Source organism: Lissotriton vulgaris, chromosome 8, assembly GCF_964263255.1.
Source record: "Lissotriton vulgaris chromosome 8, aLisVul1.2, whole genome shotgun sequence".
NCBI classification, from domain to species: Eukaryota; Metazoa; Chordata; class Amphibia; order Caudata; family Salamandridae; genus Lissotriton; species Lissotriton vulgaris.
The window spans coordinates 1,420,323,461-1,420,350,666 of NC_141696.1; the positions used below are offsets into that span (position 1 = coordinate 1,420,323,461).

Here is a 27,206-nt window from a genome sequence, read left to right on the forward strand (position 1 = left end):
AGAAAAAAAGCTCTGCAAGGGCTTGAGATGCATGTCCTTGGTTGCGCTAAGCTTTGCAGTTTAGGTACTGTGCTACATTTGTCGCTTACAGTGGCTTTAGTCAGGGATGCTAGAAAAGAGATGAACAGATGTTGTACTTTGTGTGTCACCTGGTTCTTTCCTTGTTCTGGAATCATGCCTGGTCATGCTTCCGTGCGTGGTGCCACGTGGTTTCTCAAGATCCTGTGTCTGTCTGAACCAGAGAATGTCATCCAGGCACCTAGCTGATAACATCAAGTTCCTGGTGGGGCACTGAGGGATCAATCCAAACAGAAGAAGGCACAATGTGGAGAGACTCTGCCCATTTAAGAATGGTTCTGTGATGTAGAGTTGTCTAGGCTGTGGAAGACAAAGTGTGAAGAAGCATGGTCCACTAGAAAGGGCATATTGGTCTGGCTGAAGAAGCAGGGGCGGCTCTAGCCTCATGGAGGCCCTGGGCAGGGAGCGTAGGTAGGGGGCCCCAGAAGAGGGGGTACAGGCGGAGCGCGGAGGCCAGTGAAGAGGGGGGGGACTGGGGGGTGTGGGAGTGGGGGGTCAGGGCCGGAAGCCCCCAAATCACTGCCAGGGGCTGCCACGCAAATATGTATCCAACCTCAGATGATTATTATATTAAGGATATATATTGGCATGGTGGCCCCTGGGGTTTGGTGGCCCTGTGCAGGTGCACAGCTTGCACATGCCTAAGGCCGCTTTGAAAAGAATGGATATTAATCTTGAAAAACTGATGTGAATTTCTGTGGAGAACACACTTACCACTTTTCAAAACTGTCTCTTTATTTGAAGCCCAAGAGGTCCAGAGCTTCGAGTGTGTCTCCACCCACCCATCAATACCACTTATTCAAGTGTTGTTCAAGCCTTAAAATCCCTGGACCTTTGCTACCCCATTCACATGCCTAAGGCCGCCCCTGGAAGAAGTTACAAAGAAGAGGCATAATGCTGTGGATGCTTAGATTGTCTGACATTGTGGACTGTCTTGTTGTATTATAAATGCGGAAGATTAGGACTTTTTCACATGTCTGCTGGGGAGCAGATACACCTTCAGGATGCATAATCCTCTGTAACAACATCGGCGCGTGTGATACTGTGAACTTTGAGTGGGATCTCAGTGTTCTGGTATTGGCCTGCTCTGGTTTAGAGATGCAACTTATGTTTGAGGATTGAAATTGATTTTTGCAATAGTGACCACAGCAAGACTATCCCAGGAGGTGTGCACTTCTAAATGACCCTTATACAAGCGCACATTTGTGTAGGGAGCGTTTGCTCCATCAAGTGCCCTGCGCGCAGAGCCTTTTGCACATTCTCCCTCACGTGCAACATGACACAGGGAGAGCAGCAGGGAGATGTAGAACTGCCTCCATGACATGTGTCTGCAGTACATTGAATTTTACTCACCCTCTGATGAGTACCATTAGCTCACTTTTTTTTTTCAGCAGTTCTGCTCAAAACTTTGCTTGTGGCCGGGGCAGGTCCTGTGAATGAGAGTGGATTGGGAAACTAACTTTCCATTCAAGGCTGGAGACACAGCCTTTCAAATACAAGGATGGTTTGAGGAGGGCTGAGGATACACGATGTATAGCAATAGAAAAAAGCCCTGTTCTAATGCAAATGTTGTAATCTTTACAAGCGCTTGAATACGAAGAAATACTTCTGTGTGTTTGAGATGGGGTGTGGTAGAGAATATGGGGGTTTCATCACTTTGCCCATCCATCGACAAAATACTTTTCATGTTATGATGATGTGGAGAAAAGTATGATCATCATAAGAATAAAGAAGAGAGATGCGAGTATAATTTGTGTTGTGAGGACTTTTAGCCACTGCAATCTTCAGTATTGATACCAACGTTGGGTGATGTCAATGTGAGGAAAGAAATTGCATTTAACGTTGTGCGATGCAATGCCACTAATTGGTTATATCCATCTGTTACGTTTACATGGGAGAAATTGTTTACTGAGACTGTCATGTTTCATAATTCATAAGAATAGCACGAAGAGGTTATACAAAGTTTATTTAGATGATTACTGCCAATAAATACTCAGCTATGGATTTCTTGTACATGTTTATTGTGCAGAATTTTCCTGTGAAGATGCCTTTATTGTGCCTGTTTCGTTGGGAAATGTGGTCCTCATCACTTTATGGTCAATGTACATTTGTACTTTGGGTTTTGCATGGTTTCCTGTGAATTCTGGCCGATGGCGATAGTGAATGACGTTTGCTGGGTGTGTTTATGGCAGTAAATTAAAGGACCCGTCACAGCCCAGCGATGTAACTGCCCTGTGTAGTAGATATTGGGAGTAACAGCCACATTGTCTATGATGAACATAAAAGAAGTATTAACATAGCAGAGAAAGAACATGTAACTTTTAGGAGTTGACAAAAATGAATCAAATGTTTATTTGACCGAAAACACCTCGAGAGTCTCGGTTGTATCTGTACGTGCCTAATTAGGTTTGCAAACAGAACTACATCAACGCTATGTACACGTTAGGTATTTTAAAGCCTGAACACTAATTATCCAGGAATGCTTAGCTGAAAGTCAAGTGTTTAGAATTGATTATTAAAAGTTTTACAAAATAAAAAATAAAAAAATAAATACAAAAAATAAATCTCCATTTATTACTTTGCTTTTCATATTGGAGGAAAATTTAGTATTTTTTAAAACATATTTTTTAGAATTCACAAAGGTTTCCGAGAGTGCAGCTGGAAAACTACTGAGAATCCCTTGCAATTTCTATGCGGGGTCAGCGGTTGCATCCATAAATGTGCATAGCCTACAACTGTGTTTATGCATGGAAAAATGAATTTGCATTAGTGCAACTGCACTATTTTTTCTCCAAGGGGAAAATGTATTGAAGTTTTGTATAGCGCTAGCTGGACCAGAGGGTATCAGAGCGCTTCACAGCAGATACAAACAAGCACCAAAAAGACAGAGTGGACGGTAAACAAGAACAGGGAGCACAGTCGGGAAGTAAAAGTCTGCACAGTAACAACATGAGCGCACTATAGGGTGGAGATCGGGAGCGAATCAACCGGCTCTGGGAACATAGAGATAGTAGTCTTTCACAGTCAGACGTGGGGTTCTCGTTATGATCCAGAGTGCTCAAGGAAGAGGGCTTTGAGTAGCATCTTGAATTTCGGGAAGGAGGCGGTCATTTTGATATGGGGGGGGGGGGGGGGGGGGGGGGGGTGGAGTTCCATATCTTTGGAGCATTACCCGCAAAGGTTGAGGTTTTGTGTTTCTGTGATTTCAGAGGGATGAGTAGGAGCGTGTTGGAGCTTCTGAGGTTCCTAGACTGACTGGCCTTTTGAGTTTGGTGGCCAGATATTCTGGTTTGCCTGTATGCAGGGCTTTGTGTGTGAGGCAAGCTGTACGGAAGCTGGCTCGTTGGTCAATAGGGAGCCACTTCAGCTCCTTGAGTGCCGGGGAGATGTGCTCGTATTTCTTTGTTCCCGTGACCATTCTTGCTGCGGCGTGGACGGTAGTGGTCAGAGGTCCCAGGTGCGATGTGGCTGTTCCAGTCAGAGCTACGATGCCATAGTCCATTCTGGAGAGCACCAGTGCCTTAGTGGCCTGTTTCAGATCTTTCGAGGGGAGGAAGGGTTTTAGCTTGTAGAAAAGTTTCAGGTTAAAGAACGCACTTTTGGCAGTTTTTGAGATGTGTTTTTTCATGTCCAGTTTAGGGTCAAGAGTAATCCCTAGGGATTTTACAGGGTCTGTTGGCACAAGAGGAACATTCAGGGAGTTTAAGGCTTTCTACTATTTGGGGGTTTTCATCTTTATTCGAGATGAGGAGCACTTCTGTTTTTTCTTCATTGAGTTTGAGGTGGTTGGATGAGAGCCAATGTTGAACCTCCGTGAGTGTACCATTCAGTCTGTGGATGTCTGCGATCGATGTGGTTTCCAGAAAGAGTTGTGTGTCGTTCGTGTAGAGGTGGAAGGGGATGTTGGAGTTCCTTAGAAGGAATGTGAGGGGCTCCATGTAGATGTTGAAAAGTTGCGGGGAGAGTACTGACCCTTGTGGGACTCCTCTACTAATGGGCAGGGGGTCCGATTCGAAGCTGTTGATTTTTATTCTTTGTGTGCGGTTGTTGAGAAAGGAGGAGAACCATTTTAGAACAGTCTTTCAATGCCCGCACTCTCCTGGAGTACATGGAGTAGCAGGGTATGATCAACTGTGTCAAACGCAGCCAAGAGGTCGAAGAGTATTAGAAGGCTGCATTGGTTGGAGTCGAGTGACAAGTGTAGATCATCTAGGACATTTAGGATTGCGGTTTCCGTGCCGCAGCCCTTTCTGAACCCGGATTGGTGTGGGTCGAGTAGATTAGTGTTCTCTAGGTGTTGGGATAGCTGTTACAGCACACATCTTTCAAGAATTTTGGATAAGAGCGGAAGGTTCGAAACCGGTCTGAAGTTGTTCATGTACTTGGGGTCGAGGCCGGGTTTTTTTTAGGATTGGCGTGACTTGACCTAGTTTGAGGCAGTCAAGAATGGAGCCCTCGCTCAAAGAACTGTTGATGATCTTGCCCCAGATTGGGGCTAGAGTAAGCTTCAGGTCTTTGGTCAGTCTCGAGGGTAGCTGATCTAGGGAGTGTGACGAGGGTTTAGCGGTGGCTATGAGATTGCTTATCACTTCATCCTGGATAGGCCGGAAGGATGACCAGCGAATAGCCGCAGTTGCTGGCCTGATGTGGATAGTTGCAGGGGGGCGGGACTCTGTGCGGGAGGAGGGCTTCGCACTGAATGAGCGATCAATTTTGGCATTTTTTTGTTGTTGAAAAAGCTTGCAAAGTCGTCACAGTGAGATTTGGACGCCGCCATGCTGGCTATCACTGGAATGGAGGTTTGGTTCCTGATGATGTTGAAGAGTTCTTTGGGGCGGTTTTTAGCATTGTCCAAAGCAGAACAGAAAGGAGACCAATCAGTCGGGATTTGTAGAGTGCGGCTAATCACCCGTAAATGCATCCAGGCACTTTGATTCTGCTGCAATCAGCTGAAGAGCCAGGTCTCAAGTCCCTTTCTGAATTCTGTGAGGGAGGATGCTGTTCGGGGGTGGAGATACCCCTTACCCCTCCCTAACGTTACCCCTCTGCGCTCCCCGCTTCCCCACTTTTGTGTTTAGGACTGTTCCCGATCCTTTCTCACCTATCTAAGGGGTTACTACGGTCTCCAAAGAAAAACATATCGGACTGTTTCCATGAAGGTAACAAGAAAAGTCTGAGAACACCCACAAATTTCTGATAATTATCTTACAGCTAGAAATTCATGTTTTGTGCTCTTGTACGTAGTGGTGGCACACAAGTTCAACTACAGAAGTTTTTGTAAATTGGGTTCCAAGTATCTGAAAATGCTAAAAACAAACTATTTTAAAACTATTTTAAAACAGTTTGCAGCAACACCTTACTCAGTGTTACAATGCAAATGACCAGTGTGTGAATTCAAAACAGACTTTATTATCATTCAGTATATGACACTGGCTTAGATTCTATTCCATGAAGCTTCATTTTTTTTAATACAGCAACTCTGAGAAGACTATTTTGAATTCGCACAGTGGTCCTTTGTAGGGTAGAACTGTGCAAGGTGCCTGCACAAGCTGGATTAACATAGAACCTACAACACCAAGTGGGTAACTGGTGGGATGTAGAGCACCAGTGCTGGGCCATTTTCTCTTAAACTGTACCATAATACAAAACGAACAATTAGTGGCTCTCGGAATGTGATTTAATCTAACAGCTTTTAAAAGAAAATTGAGAAAGCCCATCATCTAAAATATGCTGTAAAAAAAGAAACGTACCCAAGATCATCCGCCCCGCTCTCCCTGTACTGCCGCACTTCATTAAAGTGCCTCCACCCGACCCCCAAATCCACAACAGTTGGTCACGTGCTCAATTAGTTCTGTGTTCTCTGCTAAATTCTGAATGGTGCCTACAGAATAACACTTCAAACCCCAATGAGTGCAAATCAGTCCTTGATCAGTCTGAGATGCATATATAAAACAGGTTTTGGTAAAGCCAAAAGGCTGCGACTTTGGGAACCTACTGGCTTTGCCAATGCTTTATGACAACCCTGAACACTATTGGTTAAAAGCACAAAGCGTTTGCCAGTGCGGTTTAGCATCGTTAAAAATAATAATAAACAGAAACTAAAAGGCATTTTAGGGAAGGACATTTTTGGAGCTCAATGAAGTAGACAATTGCAGCTCAACATTTACAAAAAGACATCCTTTGTAGAAACATACTGGCATTTTTAAGAACTATTTTAACAGTTGTTTTGCAATCTTCTTAGCAGTAGCGTTGGAGCTCGTGGGTTTGTCAGGCTTTGTGTTCCGTGATATCTGCCCTGTGGTGTTGAACATTCATGAATGTAAGAATTGGTGCAAGCTGTGCGTGATGTGTGTACAGGAGGTGACGCACCTCAACCCTCTACCTTCCCACTGCCGAAGTCGATTATTATTAATTCCAGGAGGTGGTGAAGGCAGTAGAGCTATTGTTAACAGTTGACGCTCTTTTCACTGTTCGTTTTGTAAAGAGCTCAGCTGCACTGAAGGTTACACTTTCAAGTGCATTACGTGCCATGGAAGAGGAGGAAGCACTTTTTAATGTATTTCTAAAAGATTAAGTGCTGGATACTGTGAGCTGCCGTTGATAACATCTGCATATGCAGGAGCCACTGAAAGCTATCCATTTAGTGGCTGAATGCATAGTGTGTGTAACTGAAAAATTTGGGATCAATCCTGGCTTCCCTGCTTGACCAAAATGGTGTGACCCTAGGCAAATACTTTGTCACCAAGCCTATCTGTTCATTATCACACCAGAGCACTTTCAAATAAGGGAGTTCAGGATGTGCCCTGTACAAAATCCTCCCATGTGTTTGATTTAATATACTTTCATTTTGGTCTGTGTACAAGAATCTAGGCCACATATAGGATACACACGACAACTGAGTTGAGCGTTCGTTCACTAACAGCATTGTCAAGGTTTCTCAGTTTCGGTTTAAAAACTAAAACGATCACTTAATAAATACTATCCGATGCAGAAACAATCTGGTGCACAGTTGGTTAAACCCTTTCACATGTTAAATATGCTTTTTTGCATTTTGAAGACATCTCGTCATATTTTAAAATTATGTACATTCCAATGATATAATATTTTCAGGCTCGGCTTGTGAACAGGTTCTTACAGCCATAACCAACCCTTGGCTGGACTCTCCCTGTTAATTTGTTGGCTCGCCCACCTCTAAATAATACCATGGACGGGGGGAGGGCCTGACTGTGGTGGTGAGCGGCAATATCAACTGTGCTTTCCTACCATCTTTTCACCAGAGATTGAAAATAAGATACGAAAACGTGAATGCACATATCATAGCTCATGTAATGTGCTGCATTATGAAAAATGGACATGTATGGATGCTTGCGCACCTTTCCAGCTGTTGGCAAGATCATTGAGCTTCAATAAAGATAGCTCAATAGGTTAAGGCGCCTGCAATACAGGTCAATGTGCATTTTATAGGTAGCGGGATTCAATCTCAGGCCATTGACATAGCTTTTCAACTTTCCAAAATGAATTGATGGCACCTGTTCTAAACAGTATTATGATTATCAGTAATACTATGAATTTATAACTTTGATATAGTGTATGCCACAAAATGAATTTGGTCATGTCGCATTAGTAATCAGTCTTTACGTCATTATTACTCAACTCAATTTTTTTTTTTTACTTTAAGATTGACAGCTAAGCTAACCCGATCTGCATTTAAATTGGAAACCTACAAGTTATCCATTTGAGATATATTGCATATTGTTACAACAGAAACTGTATTATAGCTGTTATTTATGAGGTCAAAATGCTTATATTGTCCTGCCTGACAAGTGCCAGACCGCTCGCTGCCTCTACCTATGCGCAGTGCTTTAAATGGAAAAAAATAAGTGCAGGTACTCATTAAAATGAGCTAGAGGTGTAATGAGGGGGCGGGGCTAGGGGCGGGGCTAAGGGCAAGACATGATGAAACTTAACTGCTATAATAGTTGCAGCACACAACAAAACACATGAGAAATGTGTTTATATAAACAAAGCAGGTTAACTCATTACAAAAAATTAAAAAGAAATGAGATATGTTAACATGTCTTTTTTTTGCAATAGTTGCACCTTCTTAATGACATACTGTTAATTGCTGTTTGGCACAATACTTTATATTTTTGAGCACACGAGTGCAAGAAACTGAAAATACTACCACGACGCACCAAAGCTCTTATGACACCAAGCAAATTAAGCAACCCTCCACAGAAGATATGTCTTGTCTCTTCCATCAATCTATCCATTCATCCTTTCACCCTCCCCTTCACAACTCTCTCGCTTGCATGCCCCTCTCTCTATCTCACACCCAATTGTGCTTGCTCTTCAATCGTCTCTTTCTGATGTTCACTCTATCTCTTGGTAGCCTCTGTAGCTGACGTTGTCACCCTTGCGTCCCTCCCAGCTGCTTCTCTTTCTGTCTTTCACTGGCACCCCTCCCCTCCTGTTTTACGCACGCCAGGAGCCCTTCTCTGTTTCTTCCACATCTCTTTAGTTTTCATTTACACATCAAGCGCCCTGAGACCTTTTTGGTGAATTGTTGCGCTATATAAAAGCTTTTGACATTTGACATCTGACATCAGATTCTTTACCTGCTTCGCGCTCTTTCGCTGTCCACCCTCTCTCACCTCTCTGCTCGCCTGAACGGACCCTGCTCCATCAAGCACATCACAGCGTGATGGCGTGCACCCACACAATATTCAAAGGAGCCCTGCTGAATAGCTCAGCAGGGGCTCAGATCGGCGAGACCGAAGCGGCGCCTTGGCTGCCAAAGGCACATTCCACTCCTGCTTCCCAGCACAGCCAGTGAGCCTACCTTTTTCATGAGTACCAGTACTCTCAAGGGCAGTAGAAAAGTGCTGGTACTCAGAGCGATAATTCTAAGAAGTGCTGGTACTCAGTACCGGCCCATTTGAAACACTGCCTATGCGTAAATGGAGTGTGCAAATACCTGGTGTGTGGATAGATGCAAATAGCAGTACCCTCGCTGATCTCTTTATTTGGAAATAAGCGTCTCAATTTCTGCCACAATGTGGCATAGGCAATCGGTCTAGCTTATGATACCTATTGGCACAGGAACCAGGAGCAGTGGCTGGACACAAGTAATGGGTCCATGCTCCAGGGGAAGAACAAACCCAAGAAAATGAAGTGAAGTCGGCACGAATTAGAAGCAGGCCATGGAGATCGACAATCAAGCCAACCATTGATTAGCAATGTAAGGAAGCAAAATGTCTTGAAACAGGTAGCACGCGCGCTGCCTTAGGAGAGACCTAAAAAAAATGGGTAACAGTGATACTGGTTATTCACAGCCCTGAGAAACGTTAACGCAGCTATGCCAAGTTTCCCAGGTCAATAAGCAAGACTACTCGTCCCAGAAAGCAAAGAAAAACGCAGGACTGGACCAGCTGTCACACATGGATCTGGTGACCTTGGCAGCTATGGTCTCAGACGCTGCAACAAGGTGTTATATGCAAATATGAGCCACTGTCAAGGTAACTCTCCCCCACCCCCCAAGACTGCACCGGAAAAAAACAGGCATGAGCAGTGAGCGGCTCCTGTAGGGAGTTTCAGTGATTCAGGGCAAAGGCTCTAAATAAAACCATGTCACCTTACTAGCTGCTCAGTCATTGCACAACTGGTTTCTGAATTATGAAATGCAGAACATTAGGTTTCATTTTGACCTTTCCCGATTATCAGAAGGAAACCCGAGGACGCGTGCTGGATGTCTACAGTCCATTCTAAGCTGCTTCCGATATTCAGCTGCCATGCCCTTCGCTCGTGTTCAGTCTGGCAGACGTTTCCTGCCGACAAGTAATGAGCAGTTTCCATTTCTTCTGAAGCGCTCACGTGCGCCAGGCGTCCCAGATGCTCCTCTTATCTCAGGAATGCAGGCGGCCCGCGCGCTCAGTGCGCATGCGCACGTGCGCACGTGCGCCCGGCTGCAACCCCGAGACACCGTGGGAGATAAGAAGCCGTCAATGCAACGAAGGCGGAAGCGTTGACAATCGGTACCTGCGAGGGGCTACACACTGCATACCAACTGCACGTTTGGCATGCACTGCAAGGCACGCATTGGCTGGGTTCACTGGGTTTCTAGTGAATTACGTTTGTGAGCCGAGCCTGTATTTTATCCGTGTCACTTTATGCTGGCAGTGTAAGGTATCTGCAGAAGTGTGAATTCCCCCCACTGTCACCCAGAGTTGTCACTCTTTACCGACGTGGACTGTACTTTCAATGCCCATGCCTAAGAAAACAAGCATTTGTAAAGCAATAGGTCTGGCATTTGTGCGAGTTTAAGCTATTGGCGTTGTATACGACACTGCCTTTTGTTTAATTGTTTTGATCATTAACACAAACAAAAGGCATTGTCAATTATAAAATGTCAATAGCTTAAATTATAGCAAATGTGAGACCTATTTCATTTCAAAGAATAGGCCTCCATTGTCCCGGGCTGCTTGGAAAGTAAAAGCACGCATGGCGCGCCCAACGTTGCAGGACAGCGCGTCATGCCTGCAGTAGGCTCCTTGAGAGCTATTGCCAATGCTGGGGTTGCACACAGCATTCATTATTGGAGTGGGCCCAGTTGGAGCTTGTATCCCATCTGCCTTATACCACTCTTTACAAACATGAAACCCACATGGATGCACCTGAATCATAAGGGACGTCTTCACAGGAGATGCTTTGAGGTGGGGCGCCTCAAGAACACGGGCAAGGCCTAACATCTTGGTCTTCGGTTAGGCGCTGGGAATGTCTGCCGTAGCTAGGTCGCCATAGGCGCTTGGTTTTTGATCTCATCTGACCCACCCCTTTATGAAAGAGTGAGGCGGTGGGTCAACAAAAGTTTGTTCCACGTTTTAAGCATCCATGTCATCATATTTTACTGCCATTCCAAAGAACTGAAACGTGAAAATCTCTTGCATGATTAATTTCATACACATAGTTTGGTTTTTCAATAATAGCTTTGTCGTTCCCCCTCCAAAAGCGTTTCAATAAGAGATTTGCCATTCCCCCTCCAAAAACAAATCGGTAAATGTTAAAAGATATATATATATATTTTTTTTTAAACAGCAGATGAAGGTTTTTCTGAATGCAGTGGGACTGGAAGGGATGGGAGTGGCAGAGGAGGGCTGTGGGAGCACTGAGCTTGGAACTACAGCCGAGGAGGTAGAGTGGAGGAAGGCAGCAGGGCTGGCGAGAAAGAATAGGCTGCACTACGAAACAGCTAGAATGGAAGATAGGAGCATAGTGGGGGTGCAGCTGAGTACCTAGCCTGGGCGCCCCACTGGTGAACCCCTGCTGACTTACCTTTCGGTCACCTGCAGCCGCCACAAAGAGAAACCAGGGCTTCTGGCCTTTGCGAGCTGCTCAGTGCAGGCCAGGACCCTGCAGACAAGACCCGGATGTGTGACACCAGAAGCGGTCACGGAGTATAGGTCATGGGCATGGTTTAACTGTGCCGAGGATGAGGCAGCCATGTTGGAAAAGGTCGAATTCCGAAAGAAAACCTGGTAATCCTTTTTTAAAATATAATCTATATTTGTTTAGAATTTCCATCAGAAAAGGCATTGTTTAAAGGGAAGTGCTAGTTTAGAAATGAGCACGGCAGCCATGAGGCGCGCCGAGTGGGAAGTGCTTGATAAGAATTTCCACCATATAAAACATTGTTTAAAATGAAGCGCAGCGGCTGGTGAGGCGCCTTGCACAGCGTGTTTGTATGTGGCAGATGGAGCACCCTGCACAGCGTGTTTGTATGCGGCAGATGGCTCCTCCGTCCAGGCTGGAGTAAATGTGGTATCTGGCCAGAGTAAACCAAGGACACCATCAGCTGTGAGCCGATACAAACCCAAAAAAATAAAAGTGAAATGGCTGCTGGCGACAAGCAAGAAACCATTTTAAAACAAGGCGTCACTGTGGTACAATGCCTGTAACCTATCATGCAAACAGCTCAGAACTTATCACAGCAATCTGCCCAACTCACAAAATGAACACTAGGGAGGACACTTCCAGCCAGGCCTTTCTTCAGGGAACGTCTAACTATCTATCGCAAACACGCCCCAAATCAGCCAATTAAGGAATCCTAGCACACAGACTGAATACGCCCGTCTCTGCAGTATAAGGAATGTAAGTCGTGACCCCATTGCCTATACCTCAATCATGGGTTGCAGTTCAAGCTGTGCCCAGGAGAGCCCAGGCACATAGTGTCCACCCAGTCATTACATTCAGAGTACATGCCTGCAACCTATCACACACATACCAGGGGCACAATGACACAGGTTCTTTGTTTAACCCAGTGGGGAGTTGTGGGTGGGTAATGGGTGCTCTTTCCATGAAGAACAGCCCAGCGGTTCCTCTTACCATCCATGTTCTCCCGGTTGCTGATGAACTGCAGGTGGCAGCCTGTGTCCTCCCGGTTCAGGTCTGTCTCAGGCTGGTAAGACTCCAGCCTGGATTCGGCATTTCTGTGCAGCTTGGGGCTGGACGACACGCAGCAGGACGCAGTGTTCCCCATGGTGCCTCTCGCGCTTTGAAGGCTTCCCTGACCCTCAGGGATTGCACTCTCCCCCGCTGGCATGCAGAGATGAGCGGCTGGTTGATCGGATCTAGCCGCGACGGCTGCCCTCGGCGGCTAGGAGCAGGGCACAATCATGGGCAGAACTGAGGACAGGAGGGGCTCCTCCATGCTCAGCCACACATCTCCCGGCACACCCGCAGCCGCCACGCGCATAGCCGCCGGCTGGGGATGCTGCTGCGTACATGGGAAGAAGCAGGCAGCAGCGCCCTAATTCTCCCCACCCAGGGCGGGTTCTGTTGGGGAAGAAGGCAGCATTGCTGGCACCGGCGGCCACAGCTGGAGAGGGGGGGGGGGGGGTGAGGAGGCTTTTCCTGTCGTCGCGTTTGTAGCAGCGTCAATCTCGCTTCCTCCCGAGCAGAGCCAGCAGCAGCACTAGCGAGCTACTGAGACAGGCTGCACGTAGAACAGGTTTTGGTGGTCGTGAGTGAGCGTTGCTCAGGTGTAAAGTGCTGTGGCCAGCCGTGAAGCGGAAGCATATTTCTTCATATTTTTTTAACTTTATCACTGAGCGCAGTGTTCTTGAAGCGGCGCACTCAGTGTTAAAGTTAAAAAATATAAAGAAACCAAGCGTGATGTCCTTGAAGCGGCGCCCGCTCAGTTTTAAAGTACAAAACAAAAGCAAAAAAATGAGAGCGGTGTCCCTGTAGTGGACGCCACACTCATTAAAGCAATAAAAAGCATAAAATTTGAACCGCATAGCGCAACAGCCGCCATTGTCCCCATCAGTATCCATTTTAAAAATAGTGCTCACCCACCAGAAAAAGGCCACCGTGTAACGGCGCAAGTAAACAATCCAGTCCGGATGGGAGGTCCCAAAAGGAGACCGGGCGATAACAAGGAGGGACTAAGAAGCCTAATTTTCAATCGGAAGCCAGCGTTTAGCATGGACGATGACGCCAGCCAATGAAAAAGATGGGTGGGGCGTCCACTCCACTTTTAAAACATACCCTACTGCAATATGCCTTGCACAGCGAGCAGAGCATGCGCGCTGCAACGCTAGTCGAGACCTAAAAATGGTAACATCAGCAAAATGTAATTTTGCCACTTTAAAATATACACTTTATATAGCATAACACAATAAGAAATAACCTTTTAAAGGCATCTAAATCGCTTTTCTAAAGAATTATTAAAATAAACAAGCAGAACTGCCATGTTTAAAAAGAAAGCAGGTGTATACAGAAATTCTTATGCAAGTACCAGCTCCTGATTCCTTCATAATCTCAAAACAAGAACGTGTGGTTCAAGGAGAAAGTTGGAAACATCACCCGAGTCACTCCTTCCGCAAATCCTAGTTTTTCAGTCAAGTGCACAATGCGTTCTTTGACTGATTAGTTTTAACATTAACAATTGTACGTTTCTAACTGAAGCATGCAAAATGCTGTTGGTTAAACGCTAGCACATACTAAAGATGTTTCACGTGACATGGCTGCACTTGGCAGTTATGAAGTTGCTTTCAAACAACGGGATTGTTTAAGGGATTGTTCGTAAAATGAAAGGAACCATAGTAGATTGATTTGCATATGGCTGCTCTCTGTCTAGAGTGGCATAGTTAAATGCGGAGAAGTGTGGCTCAGGGGTTAGAGGCGGCAGACCCGGAAGCTGAGATCGGTCCTGGACCAGGGTTCAATTCCCCGCCTCGGCGGGTCTTGGGCTAAAAATTCCACAGACTCGATAATTCTCGCTCCGGTGCCTTCTCGACTCACGGGTTCACACTCTGCGACTCTGGGCAATAGCTTGCTTAATCTCCACAACGGCCCCTCGCCGCGGGATGCCTGACTTTCACCTTGTGGATACCCGCTGGGGCTATCACACAGGGGAATATCAGGACGGGTTCCCTAAGCAAGCGCCGGGACACCCACTGCGGGTAGCTGTGCGCTATATAAGCTCAACTACATTACATAGTGGGCGATAAAAAATGGAATGGAATTAAGCCTGAGTAACTGTAAGTCACAGAGATTAATTAAAGTATTCTTCAATCTCCATGTTGTTTGTTGCAGTGAATGAATGAAATGATAAATAAATGAAACCTTCTTATACAGCGTATTACCCAAAAATAAGATGTCATACGTCAAAACTTAGGATTGGCAGTAAGGCTGATCAAGTGGGAAAAAGCTAGTTTTTTTTCTCCCCATTAGGACACATGAATGGACAAGACAAAAATACCTTGGAGAACAGAATTCCAATGTTTGACAACTCAAAAATGGAAACCTTCTGACACCTAGTCTAGCCCTTTTGATGTTGCTGATTTGAAGACAACTCCACGAGGCCAAATGTAGAGTGATAGGAATATACTGCCTAGAAAGGGCAGAAAGACAGAGTGGGACACTGGTTGTCAACAGTCATGTGATGCAAACATAGGGCTTGAAAAATACATTGCTTGGGTGTTGGCAACCAGTAACAGCAATTCTGTGATTATGCGATGTACACATGGCAGAACAAGGCCAAAAGAAGTCCAGCTGCAGTGTTCTGAACCAACTACAAATGCTGTATCAAATATACGAGAAGGCCAAGACACCGATAATTATAATAGTCAATCCATGAAAGGATAAAAGCGAATCACAGTTTTAAGGCTTTCCAAAGAAGAAAAGGTGCTTTCTTGAACAGGACATGCAAGTACTAGAAACAAGAGGCAACCATCTTAGTAAAATATCCAGTGATGGTGCGGGTATCAGAGGTGGACCAGATTCCATAGGCCACCAGAGAGAGGACTACACTGAAAAGAGAATCCAGGATATAGGAGCAGTTTTATTGCTGCTACAACTTCAAAGTATGGAGCGCCGTACTGGCAGAAGTTCCTGTCAAGTTCTAAATCTGGATTGAGCACTGCACTGGTTATCGTTAAAAAACATACAGTTAACCCAAGTATCATCGGCATAAAACATTGGCAAAACAAAAAGATGTAATAAGGAAAGTGAAAGGATTGACCTATAGATTATATACAGACAGGCTAATTGGGAATCCTTGGTGAACCCCGCAGAGTAGAGACTTGAAAGAAGAACTAAAAAGAGGGAAATAGACAGCTTCTCATTGATCAGTACAAACATACTGAAATCATGCAAGAACTCAGTCTCAAATACTGAATTGTGAAAAACAGTAAATCATGACCTTGTGTGAGAAATTACTGAATGCAGCCCTCAGATCTAAAGGTCTACAGTCACCGGGTGCAAAGCTGCTTCAGTTCTCGAACAAGGACAGAACACAGACTGCACTGGTTCCCTGGTAACAAGGACAAATGGCCATTAACCTCCTTTCTAGAATGTTCGAGATGAATAGAAGGTAGCGCGTAAAGTCACTCAGTACCTGGGGGATTGGAATAGATGCTTTAAGCACAACAAGTATGCCCAGGCGCATGTCTCCTGCTCACTGTGTCATAGGACTCACGTTGCACCTCATCGATAAGGCACAAGTGGGCCGAAACAGGCAGGAGCTGCTTGCTTTGCCATTTGGAGGGGACCCTGCCTGGCAGTTTAGGCTTGACAGGTCTTATATGAGAAGGACCAAGACTGCTTTGTAGAATACCGATCTCTGTCTAAACAAGGCGCGGAGGGCGAAAAAAAGATGTAGACTGGAATGAAGCCTGAGCAATCACCAGAGGCTGGGTTTATTTCAAGTAATTGTCTTCATCACTTTGTTGTGGTAAATAGTCATGAGCAGAGAAACTGCAACGATCTAACCGCAGCTCAGCATGACGTTTTCAGAGGCACTACTGTAAAATAGAGAGAAAAGTAAATACAAAGCTTGAGGTAAAGAGTGAAGATAGACTATACAGTGATTCAGCAGGGAGAGATAATAATAATTTCTTTATTCGGTTTTTAACAATGCAAAACCATAAAAGTTATCACAATGTACATACGCATTTAAATAAAAACAAATTATTACTTTAAAAACAATAATATGACCGGAATCCTGTGTATTTCTTGAGCGAAATATAAGATAATAGGTCTCATCTGATTTTCTTTTTTCTTTTAGAGGTTATTCCTATGTCTCATAATGCACTTTAAGAAGTTAAGTACATGATAGCAGGTACGTTCAGAGTCCAACATCTGTAGTGCTAGCATGGCTGGGCGACACGGTCTGTAATCCCAGCCTTTTAATAAAGGAAATAGCCAGATTTTTCTATGGGTGTGGAAATATTTGCAAAACAATTGTATGGATACATGACTGATGAGACATATCGTCACATGGGCAGAGGGCCAAGTTTGAGTCCCAAGTGTTCTTTTCTGGAAAAGCCACTAGTCTGTGGAAAAGATTCAATCTGAACCTTGTCAGGAGCATCTTATCATATGTTGTAAGTTCTAATGTCAGATAAAGCTGGATTTTCGGGGTATGCTGTATCATGTTTGCATGGAGCACAGATTTTTTGGTCGATAGCAAAGTCAACCTCAGGGACTCTAGGTGACTCAGCGCTATTTGTTTCAGGTCTTTCTTAGATATTTCAGTTAATTTTTCTGGGGTGGAATAATACATTTATAGGCCCAGGTCGGAAAAAAAGTGTCTGATGTAGGTAAGCCATGCTATTTTATATGCGCAATCCAGTGCCATGGTGTCCTGTAAGATGTTTTTAGTCAGCAAATTTTTGTCCGACAGCCAGATGCGTCTCCAGAGTAGCAGTGGCTGGATCTTTATCAGGTCTTCTATATATGGGATTCCCAGTTCCATATGAGAAGCATAGATGGAAGAGCCTCATGGTGTGGATAAGAGGAAACTCATTAAAGTATTTTCTTCTATTTGCAATGAACCAGTGGCTGTGTCCCCCCAAATCCCTGCCCCGTAAAGGGCGATGGCTTGGCATTTTGCAGCATAAATCTTTAACAGTTCGGCTGGTGGTCTCTTTCCAAGTCTCTGTGAGAAGTTCATCAGTGCTACAATTGCTCTTTTGAACAGATGTCTCCTGGCTTCGATAGCAGCCTTCCAGTTTAGGCTTTCATCGATCATGATGCCCAAATAAGGGTACTGTGAGGTCCTTTCAATTTTTTGATCTTTTAGATAGATGGTCTTTGTGGCTTTTCGTTGTCCACCCGCTACCATGACAAATGTTTTTTTTACATTTATATGTAGATCTAGGGCACCCATAAAATCTGCATACTTGGATAGAGATTTCTGGAGCTCGATAGGGGTACGTGCTAAAATAACTGCGTCATCCGCATAGAGCAGTGCAGGGATCAGGCGATGTTTCAGTCTGGGTAGGTCCTGCCCCCCCCTCAGCATCATCTCCTCCAGTCCGTTAGTATACAGGGAGAAGAGGAAGGGGGCTAAGACACATCCCTGTCTTACTCCTCGCTCTACTCTGAATGATGCAGTCAGCTCGCCTTTTGTTCCGTAGCGTACTCTTACAGAGGCTTCACCGTATATCTCCCTTAGGAAATCCAGGAAGGGCGGGTCCACCCCTATTGTTCCTAACAGGGTCCAAAGCTTCGCATGAGACACGCAATCAAACGCGGAGGACAAATCCACGTATACCATGTACATTGTCCCTGGCTTTGCGTGGATGTATTTAGAGACTATCATGCTTAAGTTAAGGGCCTGTTCCACAGTTCCGAAGCCTTCCCTAAATCCAAATTGCAGGTCCGAAAGAATGTTTTTATCTTTTGCCCATTGCTGGAGTTTTTCTAAGACTACTCTGCCAACTACCTTGCCCAGAGAGTCTAACAGCGAGATAGGGCGATAACATTTCGCATCTTGGCGATCCCCTTTTTTAAAGATAGGAACCATGATAGAGCTTGTTCATGACTCCAACAATCCCAGTTTCGCCGCTGCAGTGCAAACTCGTGTGAGTATGGGGGCCCAGACATCAGGAAGATGTTTGAATAAATCTACTGGGACCCCGTCGGGGCCGGGTGCCTTACCACTCTTACTCATCTGCAGTGCCATTTCGAGGTCTTGTAGTTCAAAAACTATCGATATTGGGAATACTACCGGGGGAAGAATATGTTGGAATTCTTCTGTTAGAGATGTTAGTTCGAAAATTTTTGAAAAGTGGTTTACCCAGGTTTCCTCGTCGATAGCAACTTCGATCTGGGGAGTGTTGGAATCCGATAGCAGGGGAGACTTCACTATTCGCCAAAAGGACTGACTGTCTTTCATGAGTGCGCTTTTATGCAGATCGTCCCACAAAGACAGTTTCAGCTCTTTTTTCCTTGTCTTTCTGGCCTTGTTATACTCTCGCCTGAGGTGTGTATCTCTAGCTGATCTCTACTCGATTTACCGAGCGCCTTTCTTAAGTTGGTTTGCGCCTTAGTGCAATCATGGTTGAACCAACCCGTAGTACTACAGTTATTTTGTTTAGGTATTCTGGTCAACAGTGTTTTTATTTGATCTAGTATTAGCTTAAAATTTTTCAAAATTAAATTATCATCTGCTAGTGGATCTAAGCATGTCATTATATTGTTGTAAGCAGTCTTTATTAGTGTGCTAGTCAGCTTGTTAGGGTCCACTTTTTCCCATTTTATGGTGTATCCGTTTCTTTTGTCCAGTTCAAGCCTATTTTGGGATAGAGTGTTTGCTATTGCTGTCAGGTGAGATTCTGAGTGATTCAGCTGTAGATTCAACCTGAGAGCAGAGTGGTCACTTAGGGTATTTTCCATAATTTTAAAGTCCATACTTAGATGTTTCAGACCTTCTGTCAGGACTATATAATCGACTGTAGTCTCATGCCCCCTCCCCCGGTAGGTGGGTTCTAGTAGATTCTTTGTTGGTTGTATTGGATTTATTATTGATAGTTCCAAATCTGAGAGGAGGTTATTCATGGCTAGCCCCGTTCGTGAATGGAGGAAGTGTACGAGAGGGTTCTCATATTCATCCACCATTCCACAGATCTGGTTACCCGATGAAGGGCAGGGGTGTAGATTGAAATCCCCTCCCCATAATTTATGAACGTTGCCCTTTTTTTCATGTAGGTGTCTGTGATGGGCAATTTTTTTCTTGGATTGAGGAGAGAATGTTGAGTAAGTGGTCATCCTCTAAATTATTATAAAGATTTACTAAGATGATAGTATGTTTTTTCCCTATCGTGAGAGAAAGCAGTTGGAAGTTTGAAAAAGATTCTACCTCTAGTACCTTTAGGTCTGTTATTATATTGGCTATGTAGGTTACCAGACCCCCCCCCTGGGTCTGCCTGCACTACTTGGTAGGGCGGGGGAAAAGTATGTCTTATATCCCACAAGATGTAGGGCCGTCGTGGCCCATGTTTCTTGTAGACATATAATTTTGCCTTCCTCCAGAAATTGGGCAGCAGAACCATCCTCTATTTTCGGTCGGAGGCCTGCGATGTTCCAGAAAATAACGGGGAGCCGTAATGTATTCTTTAGTGGGTCTGCCGTCTTAATTTCTGGTGGATCTGGGGCTAAGGCAGGAAAAGCCTGTGGGGGCTTCGGGGTTTCGACTAGTGGTCAGTCGACCATTTCCAGGCTACTAAACTGATTCATGGTCGGTATGCCCGGCCAATTTTCCCAGTGTGGGGTGTCTCTATAGATAGGTCTATATGGTTGGTATCGCGATCTACCCCAATGTTCCCAGTTTCTGCCTCTATTCTGTGGTCCCACGGTCTGCCACGGGCCCTCGTAGTGTTGGTAGTTCTGATTTGCTGACCACCAAGAATTATCGTGATCACTATCTCGTTGAGATGTTTTATACCCAGCGAAGTCTAGTTCCCATGGTTGTGGGACTGCTTTACGCCAGATATTATCAAATTCTTGGGAGTAGTTGTTATGATGTCTTTTTGGGTAAAAGAAGGAAAGGGATTTTGTATCGATCCCGCCACTTGTATTGTGGTATTCCCAAGAACAAATGTACTCTACTATGCTTGGGTCCTCAAAGGTGATCACTATACAATCTCCCTGTATACTTTTTTTCCTATGTCCCACCCAAGGGGTCCTGCATACTGATGTTATCCTACTTGTCCAGGTTGGCGGAATGGGTCGATTTGTGTTCAACCAATGTTGTACCTTATTTTTTAACGATCAATTTGGTTCCACCCCCTCCCCCATTAGTTCAGGTACCCCGGTCATCACTACCACGTATGGACATGCCTCAGGTGGCATGTTTAGAGGGAGCCTGCTACCAGTAGTCCCTCTCATACCTCCTTTATTTACTGGAGGATTTGTTTTTTTGATGGCAGGAGTTTTAGGGGCCGGTGTTTTTATAGCTGGCGTGTTTAATGTGGGTGTTTTTGGTGCCGTATTACTCTGAGGGGGGATTGTGAGGACTTTGGGGGTGGGTTTCGGTACTGTGGGAGCTTTTGCTACTGTAGGAACCTTTACTGTCGGTTGTTGTTTAGGCGACGGGCAGGCTAAAGTTGTAACTTTTTTTTGTGGGAATAATGTGACCGAGTTATTTGTCCCCGTTTTTTGCGCTCCCTGTATGGGTTTTGGCTTAGGACAACTAGCAAGTTTTGTCAGTTGCGACTCGATGTTAAGCAGTCTAGTTTCTATTGGGCGGAAAAAGGAATCTAGCAGGGAAGCTATTTCCTTTATTAGCCTTGATGCTTCCTTTTCCTTGCCAGTTATTAGAGAGGGGGGGATTCTGGGGTGATAGTGTCTGGGATGTTCTGTGGTGGATGATGAATTGTTACAAAGTTATTGGCTGGGTCAGCAATTTGATAAGATGGACCTACCGAGTTTGTGGTGTCGATCAGATCAATACGATCGTCCGCTTCCTTGTTTGCAGTATTATCTACCTTTTCCCTATCTTTCCTTTTCTTGATGGCTCCCTCCCTCCTCCCTCTTGCTTGCCTTACTTCTTCCTGGGTGTGATCAGGGAAAATTTCGGGTGTTTTCTCTAGCTCGTTTTCTGAGAATGTTACAGAGAGTTGTGAGGCTGAAAGGTCTACAACATTTGGAAGACTAAGCCTATTGTTGCCCACTGTGGTTTGAGTTGGGGCACACTGTATTTCTGGGGTTCTTGCACTTGCTAGTAGACCCATTGAGGATCGCCTTGCAATCGCAAGTTCAGTTGATACTCTACCCTCAATCAGGCTGATGCTTTGGTCAATGAATGTATTTGCTTTGGTGATAAAATCATCCATTGGTCCTAACAATTGTTCTCCTACCCCTGTCTTTTTAAGTTTTTTTTGTTTGCTTACCCTCGTGTTCATTTTCACTAAATAGGGTATGCTAAGACTTTAGTTGGTATTATTGAAGGGTAGTTGGGTTCACAGAGGTAGTTTATATAGATTCCTGTAGTGGAGGTCCGTAAATGTAAAGCTTAGGGCAGGGGCCCGGACCGGTCTCGCACGTTCTCGAACGGCCTCAAACGGCCCGCTCTTTGCCCGGTCTTCGCCACGAGCTCGGCCCCGCGCGCGTCCCGCGTCGCGGTTAGAATGGTATTAGTTATGTACTTGTAGGCGGTGGGCGTGGCCGCCGGGGGAAGAGGAACCAGCTGAGCTGCTTGGAGAATGCTGGTCCTCGCAGTCCCCCGGCTCGCTGATGGTGTTTGCCCCTAGCCTCTACCCTGGGGACTCTAGCTGGGAGCGTTTAGCTAGTCCTGCCAATTGCAGGACGCGCTCACACCAGCGAGTCCTCGTTGAGGGGAGGCGGCAGCCAGAGAAGCAGGTTTTGGTGTTAGGCGGACTTTCCTTCCGTCTTGGACAAAACAAAGCAGCACACTTCACTGGAAGCTGAGTGAGCGGCACCCGCGGAGCGGGTGTCGCGAAAGGTTAAATGCAGGTAGGCGACCACAGGAGTATGGTGGCGTGTCCTTACACATTAGAAGTATTTCCTTGTGAGCTGCTTGTGAGCCTTTTGGCTAATGTGCTCTGAGCAGCTGTTACACAAACCTTAGATAAAGATAAGATCCCCTGCAACCTCACCTACTCCAACATCCCACCCGCCCCATGTGTAGGTTTAGAATATGTCAATGTGTAACACTGGTATTACTCATGAGCTATATGAAGACCTATTGGAAACATGCAACAATGGAGAACTTAATTAGTCAGAAGGGTTGACTTATTTAAATCGGCAAGAATAGGGAAATTATGCTGTATATTCTGCACACAAGCAAGTTATTCAACACAACCAGTGGCATTATCATCCAGTTATTCTGACATTTAACATGCATTGATGTAAAAGAGATCCCAATGCACAAAAGTACACAGATGTCTAAAGAAAGAACACAATACAAATTCAGCTTTCATATCTACCAAGGTTTCAGATAGCTATGTGTGACATTTAAATAATTTCAGTGCAATTATGAGTGACATTTCAACTACTATGACTGACACTATCTTGCGAGCAAAATCAAGCAATATAGACGAGGGAAACATATAAATATCAAAATGTACACCCATTTGAGCAACAAGAAACTCCAAGAAGATTTTAAAACTGCTGTAAAACACCAGAAATGATCTCTCTGTCCACGTGGGACCTGTTCCAACAGGCAGGATATTCAAGGGTCCAACATGAACATGTTACAAACGGAGGCATCTGAGCTGCCTAAGAGTCACACAGTCTCAGCTGACTAGCAAAGACAGGCTATCAAAGACCATTTTGCATTTTCCTCACAAGCTGAGGCCGGCTCAGTAAGTTCTCATACAACATAGCAGACAACTTAGGACTGTCAGAAACATGTTTTAAATTACCCCCAGCGACTTTGAGAAATAAACCGCAAACGTAAAGAAGGGGAACGAAACAAACGCTTGGTCACTATGCAGCAAAGCCCTTTCTCATTCATGCTAACCTCTTAAATCGCGTTGAGCCGGGGTGGTCAATGTGTGGAGTGAATCGCTGAAGAGCAAAGCCTCTAGAAGTGTCGGCTCCTGCCACCACTCGCACACCTGACCCCTACCTAACATCACTCTTGGCCGCTATATTCCCACACCTACTTTCCCTGTCACCACTCTACCTGTACCTGATCCCAGCATTTCCAATATGATAGGAGTTAGTTTCTAGATGTCTTGTTTCAGGGTGGGGCTCCCAAGGCTGGTCGCTGGATCGGTCCTGCCATTAGTCAGCGCAAATGCGGCGAAGAGCCGAGGCCAAGCGTGGGGAAGTGAACTGGGAGCTAGGTCCCTTGCGGGGAGCAAAAGATGGTGTACAGGCGATAGCTACTGGCCACAACACCGTGGCTTAGCAAGGACCCTTCGGAAGGCAAGTTGACTGTAAACCACAAGACACAAAGCGCTAGGTGGGTGGACTGGGGGGATCAACAAGGGTGAAGGAGGAAGACAGGGATCAGCAAATCCCGGATCGGTGGAAGGAGGAAGGCAGGGTGCGGCAAGCGCTATATAGTGAAAGCATATTTATAATCCGAGTCAGAGAGAGTTCACACTCCAGGCTGCATTCACTTTGCCCTTACCGTGGCCTCAACGACTCAGCCTTCTGATGTTCAGCACCTGCGTGGAGAGACTTGTGCGACTTATGTGCTGAATAACTCCAGCGCAAGGCCTGCCCTGGGCTGTTCACTCAACCGCCAGCACCCCGGTGCGGTGAGTCGGCTCCCTCTGGTGCTAGAGCAAACATTTGTATTAATTTAAATTAACAGCGGTGCGAGCCTGAGATAACCGCAGTGCGCGCCTGCCGAAACTAACTCCGGCCGCTGGCGGCAGCAGAATGCGTGTGCTACAAAACTCCTCCCGACTCTGAGCCACGGAAGTTAGGAATGTAGCAAATATGCCCTGCTGTTGCCAGTGGTGAATCCAAGTATAAATGTGACATTGTAACACTTAGCAGCCACAGCTGCAGAGTCCGAGACGGCCCCGGGAGCAGAGTGCTGCGGATCACCGCACTGAAATGTGTTAGTGTCATATGTGATGCGTGATACTTGGCAGGACTGAGCTTTTACTATTCAAATATCATACACCAATAAGTAACGATTTAACCTAGTAAAGAAGCATAGGAAAGAAATGTTCAGTTCACACACCTTGTAATAAAAGGTGCTGCAGGTTATGTTTAAAAACCTTTCTGCAGCTTCAGGTTAATTTTTGGGCTCGCACTTAAGGGCCTTTAATCCTCTCTTATTATTAAAGTTCTGAGGAGCAATCTAGTACTTTCCATATTAATTATAGATGGTGGTTTGTCTCTTAGAGGCATGTTGACAAGAAACGAGATGTAGCTTGTTTGAAATTCTTAGAACATCCGAGTGTCCCTTTGAGAGAATTGCTGCTCTGGAAACAGTGTATGATTTAAATGTAAATTTCAGTGAAAAGCGACACAAAATCTTGTCATGAAAAAGAAGGTTAATTTTCCATCGAGTTTGAACTACGTTTTGTTCATTGGTGCCTGCAGGAGACAACAACCCTTGCCACTTGTTGTCTGATCGGAGACACCACATAAAATGCATAAATAGTTACAGATATACAGATAAAAGGCGGCCAGTTTGCTTCTGCAGGGTGTCAGGCATGCAGCAAGTTTTAATAACTTTTCGTCCGTTTCAGATGAAAATAGATTTTCTTTTATAATATGAAAATTATTAAATCAGATGCTTGGGTTAGCAGCATAAAGCCTATATTTGAAACTAAAAAACACTATGATGCATAACCACGTTTGCGTGGCCTGGTCATGCCATACACTTTGTATTTTGCCCGTTCTTCAAAGAGGAAAAAATGCCTGTGCACATATCAGTGTACGCAAAGCATTCTTCTATCAGATGCAAATGTTGCCTCTGTGTGATTGGTGGGTTTACTATGGTTGCCTAATCACTGTAAAACAACTGAGCGGTTTTGTTGTTTTAACATGGTTGCCTTAACATTGCAGGACAATTGAGAATTTTTTTATTTTTTTTTACACAAACTCGTATTATTCTTAAGAAACGTGTGAAACTGCAGCACTCTCGCACTATCTTGCATCAATTGCTAGGATGAAAAGAAGTGTAAAGAGAGAAAAGGGGGAAGAGGAAGAAGGATGTACGGGGGAAAAAAGATTAAGAAAGAGGAGGAAGTAGAAATAGGAAGGCTAAGAAAGAAAACACCAAGTAGAACAGCCATAGCAAGGAAGAGGAAGAACACTGGAGAAAGGAGGCTGAATACAGTCTGGATTGCAAGCTGTCCCTGGAGGCTGCGAACATAACACAAAATGCATGCAAATTTGTGACACGAGTCTTGGCACCTTAGCACACGCCTAACCAACAGGATGTTCACAACCGTAGAATGCAAACAAAAAATAACATCACCGCCATTCGCTTCACCCAGAGAACTCCACCTGTGTGACCTGGAAGTGTCCTGTGTGACCTGGAAGTGCCGACAATTCCCCAAATGAAGCCGTGCAACGCACAGGTGCAGTCACCGCATACCCTAGGGCTGCCATGAGATGCTTACGTCCTGCCAGGAAAGGCCCAATACTTCAGTGTCTTGGGGCCGCGGCAAGGCTTTGCTTGGCTGAATAACAGAATCTTTCCTCTATCAACCACTGGCAACAGACATTCCGAGGTCGACAGTGCGAACATTTCAACAGCTTCCTTAAAGGGGGGGTTACACCGAACACGTTTTCTGGGCACCGAATGGGCCACAATTCACAATCCAGAGCCATCCAGGTGTTTTTTGTTTTCTAAAGTAACGTCTATCACTTGTTTGGAACGTTCCCAGCTACAAGTTACAACCGATTGAAACCAGGTGATCTTGTTGCTTGATATGGATTGCACGAGCAGTCCATATCAAATAAAATAAAGTAACATGAGCCTCCCATCCCTTTCAAATGTGCTGGAGAGTGGCAAGGAATTAGAAAGATGGAAGCTGCTAAAATTCTTCACTTTTTATTTAAAAGACGGAATGATTCTGGGATTTTAGCACTGTGAGGCGTTAAAGAAGCAACTATTTGCAAATATATCGTTTTTAATGAGCCTTAGCAAGATCGGATTTATTTTTTCATGCACCATATATGTCACACATGGCCAAAATGGAACGTACACCCCTTAATATTCTCAATCAATGACACTTTAATATGAAGGCGTGACTCCATAGAAGTCTCTGTTCAGTGTTCGGAGGATTTTCTTACCTGCAGCATTCTGACCAGTCAAAGTAGCTCTGATGCTTTTCACTTGCAGTTTTAGTTCATGCGCTCTGGGAGGTTTAGGCGGACTCGCTGTCAGAAAGGAATTTCCTATGCTTTGTATGCTCTGGAAATGAAATATAGGGGAAAAGACATTGAGACAAATCACTGCCCTAGAAAAAAATATAATCTTATAGAATACATTTATCTTTTTAAATAAATGGTTCTGTGCCACAGGCATACATAGCAAGAGATCCTAATCTTCCATCTTGGTACTTGTATATCTAGTGTGTGTAAAATCCTGAGTTTGCAGAGTCTGGAATTGAATTCCTGTGCCCATAAGAAGGATGCACACACTGGCATAGCAAATGCAAATGTCTCCACTGCACTTGAATGTTTTTGAACAGGATTGAGATAGACGAGCATTTGGCTCCCATTCAAATTCTGCCAAAAAAGGGTGCCTGCTGCGAACTAGTAAGAAATAGTGTTACAGATACACACCGTGCTACCAGTCATGTTCTCAACCCTTGTATTCAGAAATGAGATCATGAACTGTGAAGTGCGACTACCTATTACTCAAACCAGATAAGAGTGTACATTTATATGTAAAATAT

The 27,206-nt window shown here is 44.9% G+C and overlaps 1 protein-coding gene across 1 annotated transcript in view; it reads right to left on the reverse strand.

Moving 5' to 3' along the window:
• Nucleotides 1-27,206, reverse strand: part of C2CD2 (C2 calcium dependent domain containing 2) — a 417,550-nt gene that overhangs the window by 134,745 nt on the left and 255,599 nt on the right. The window contains exon 6 of the mRNA XM_086935444.1: nt 26,599-26,719. Within this exon, the coding sequence (XP_086791570.1) occupies nt 26,599-26,719 (121 nt within the window). The remainder of the gene's footprint in view (nt 1-26,598; nt 26,720-27,206) is intronic.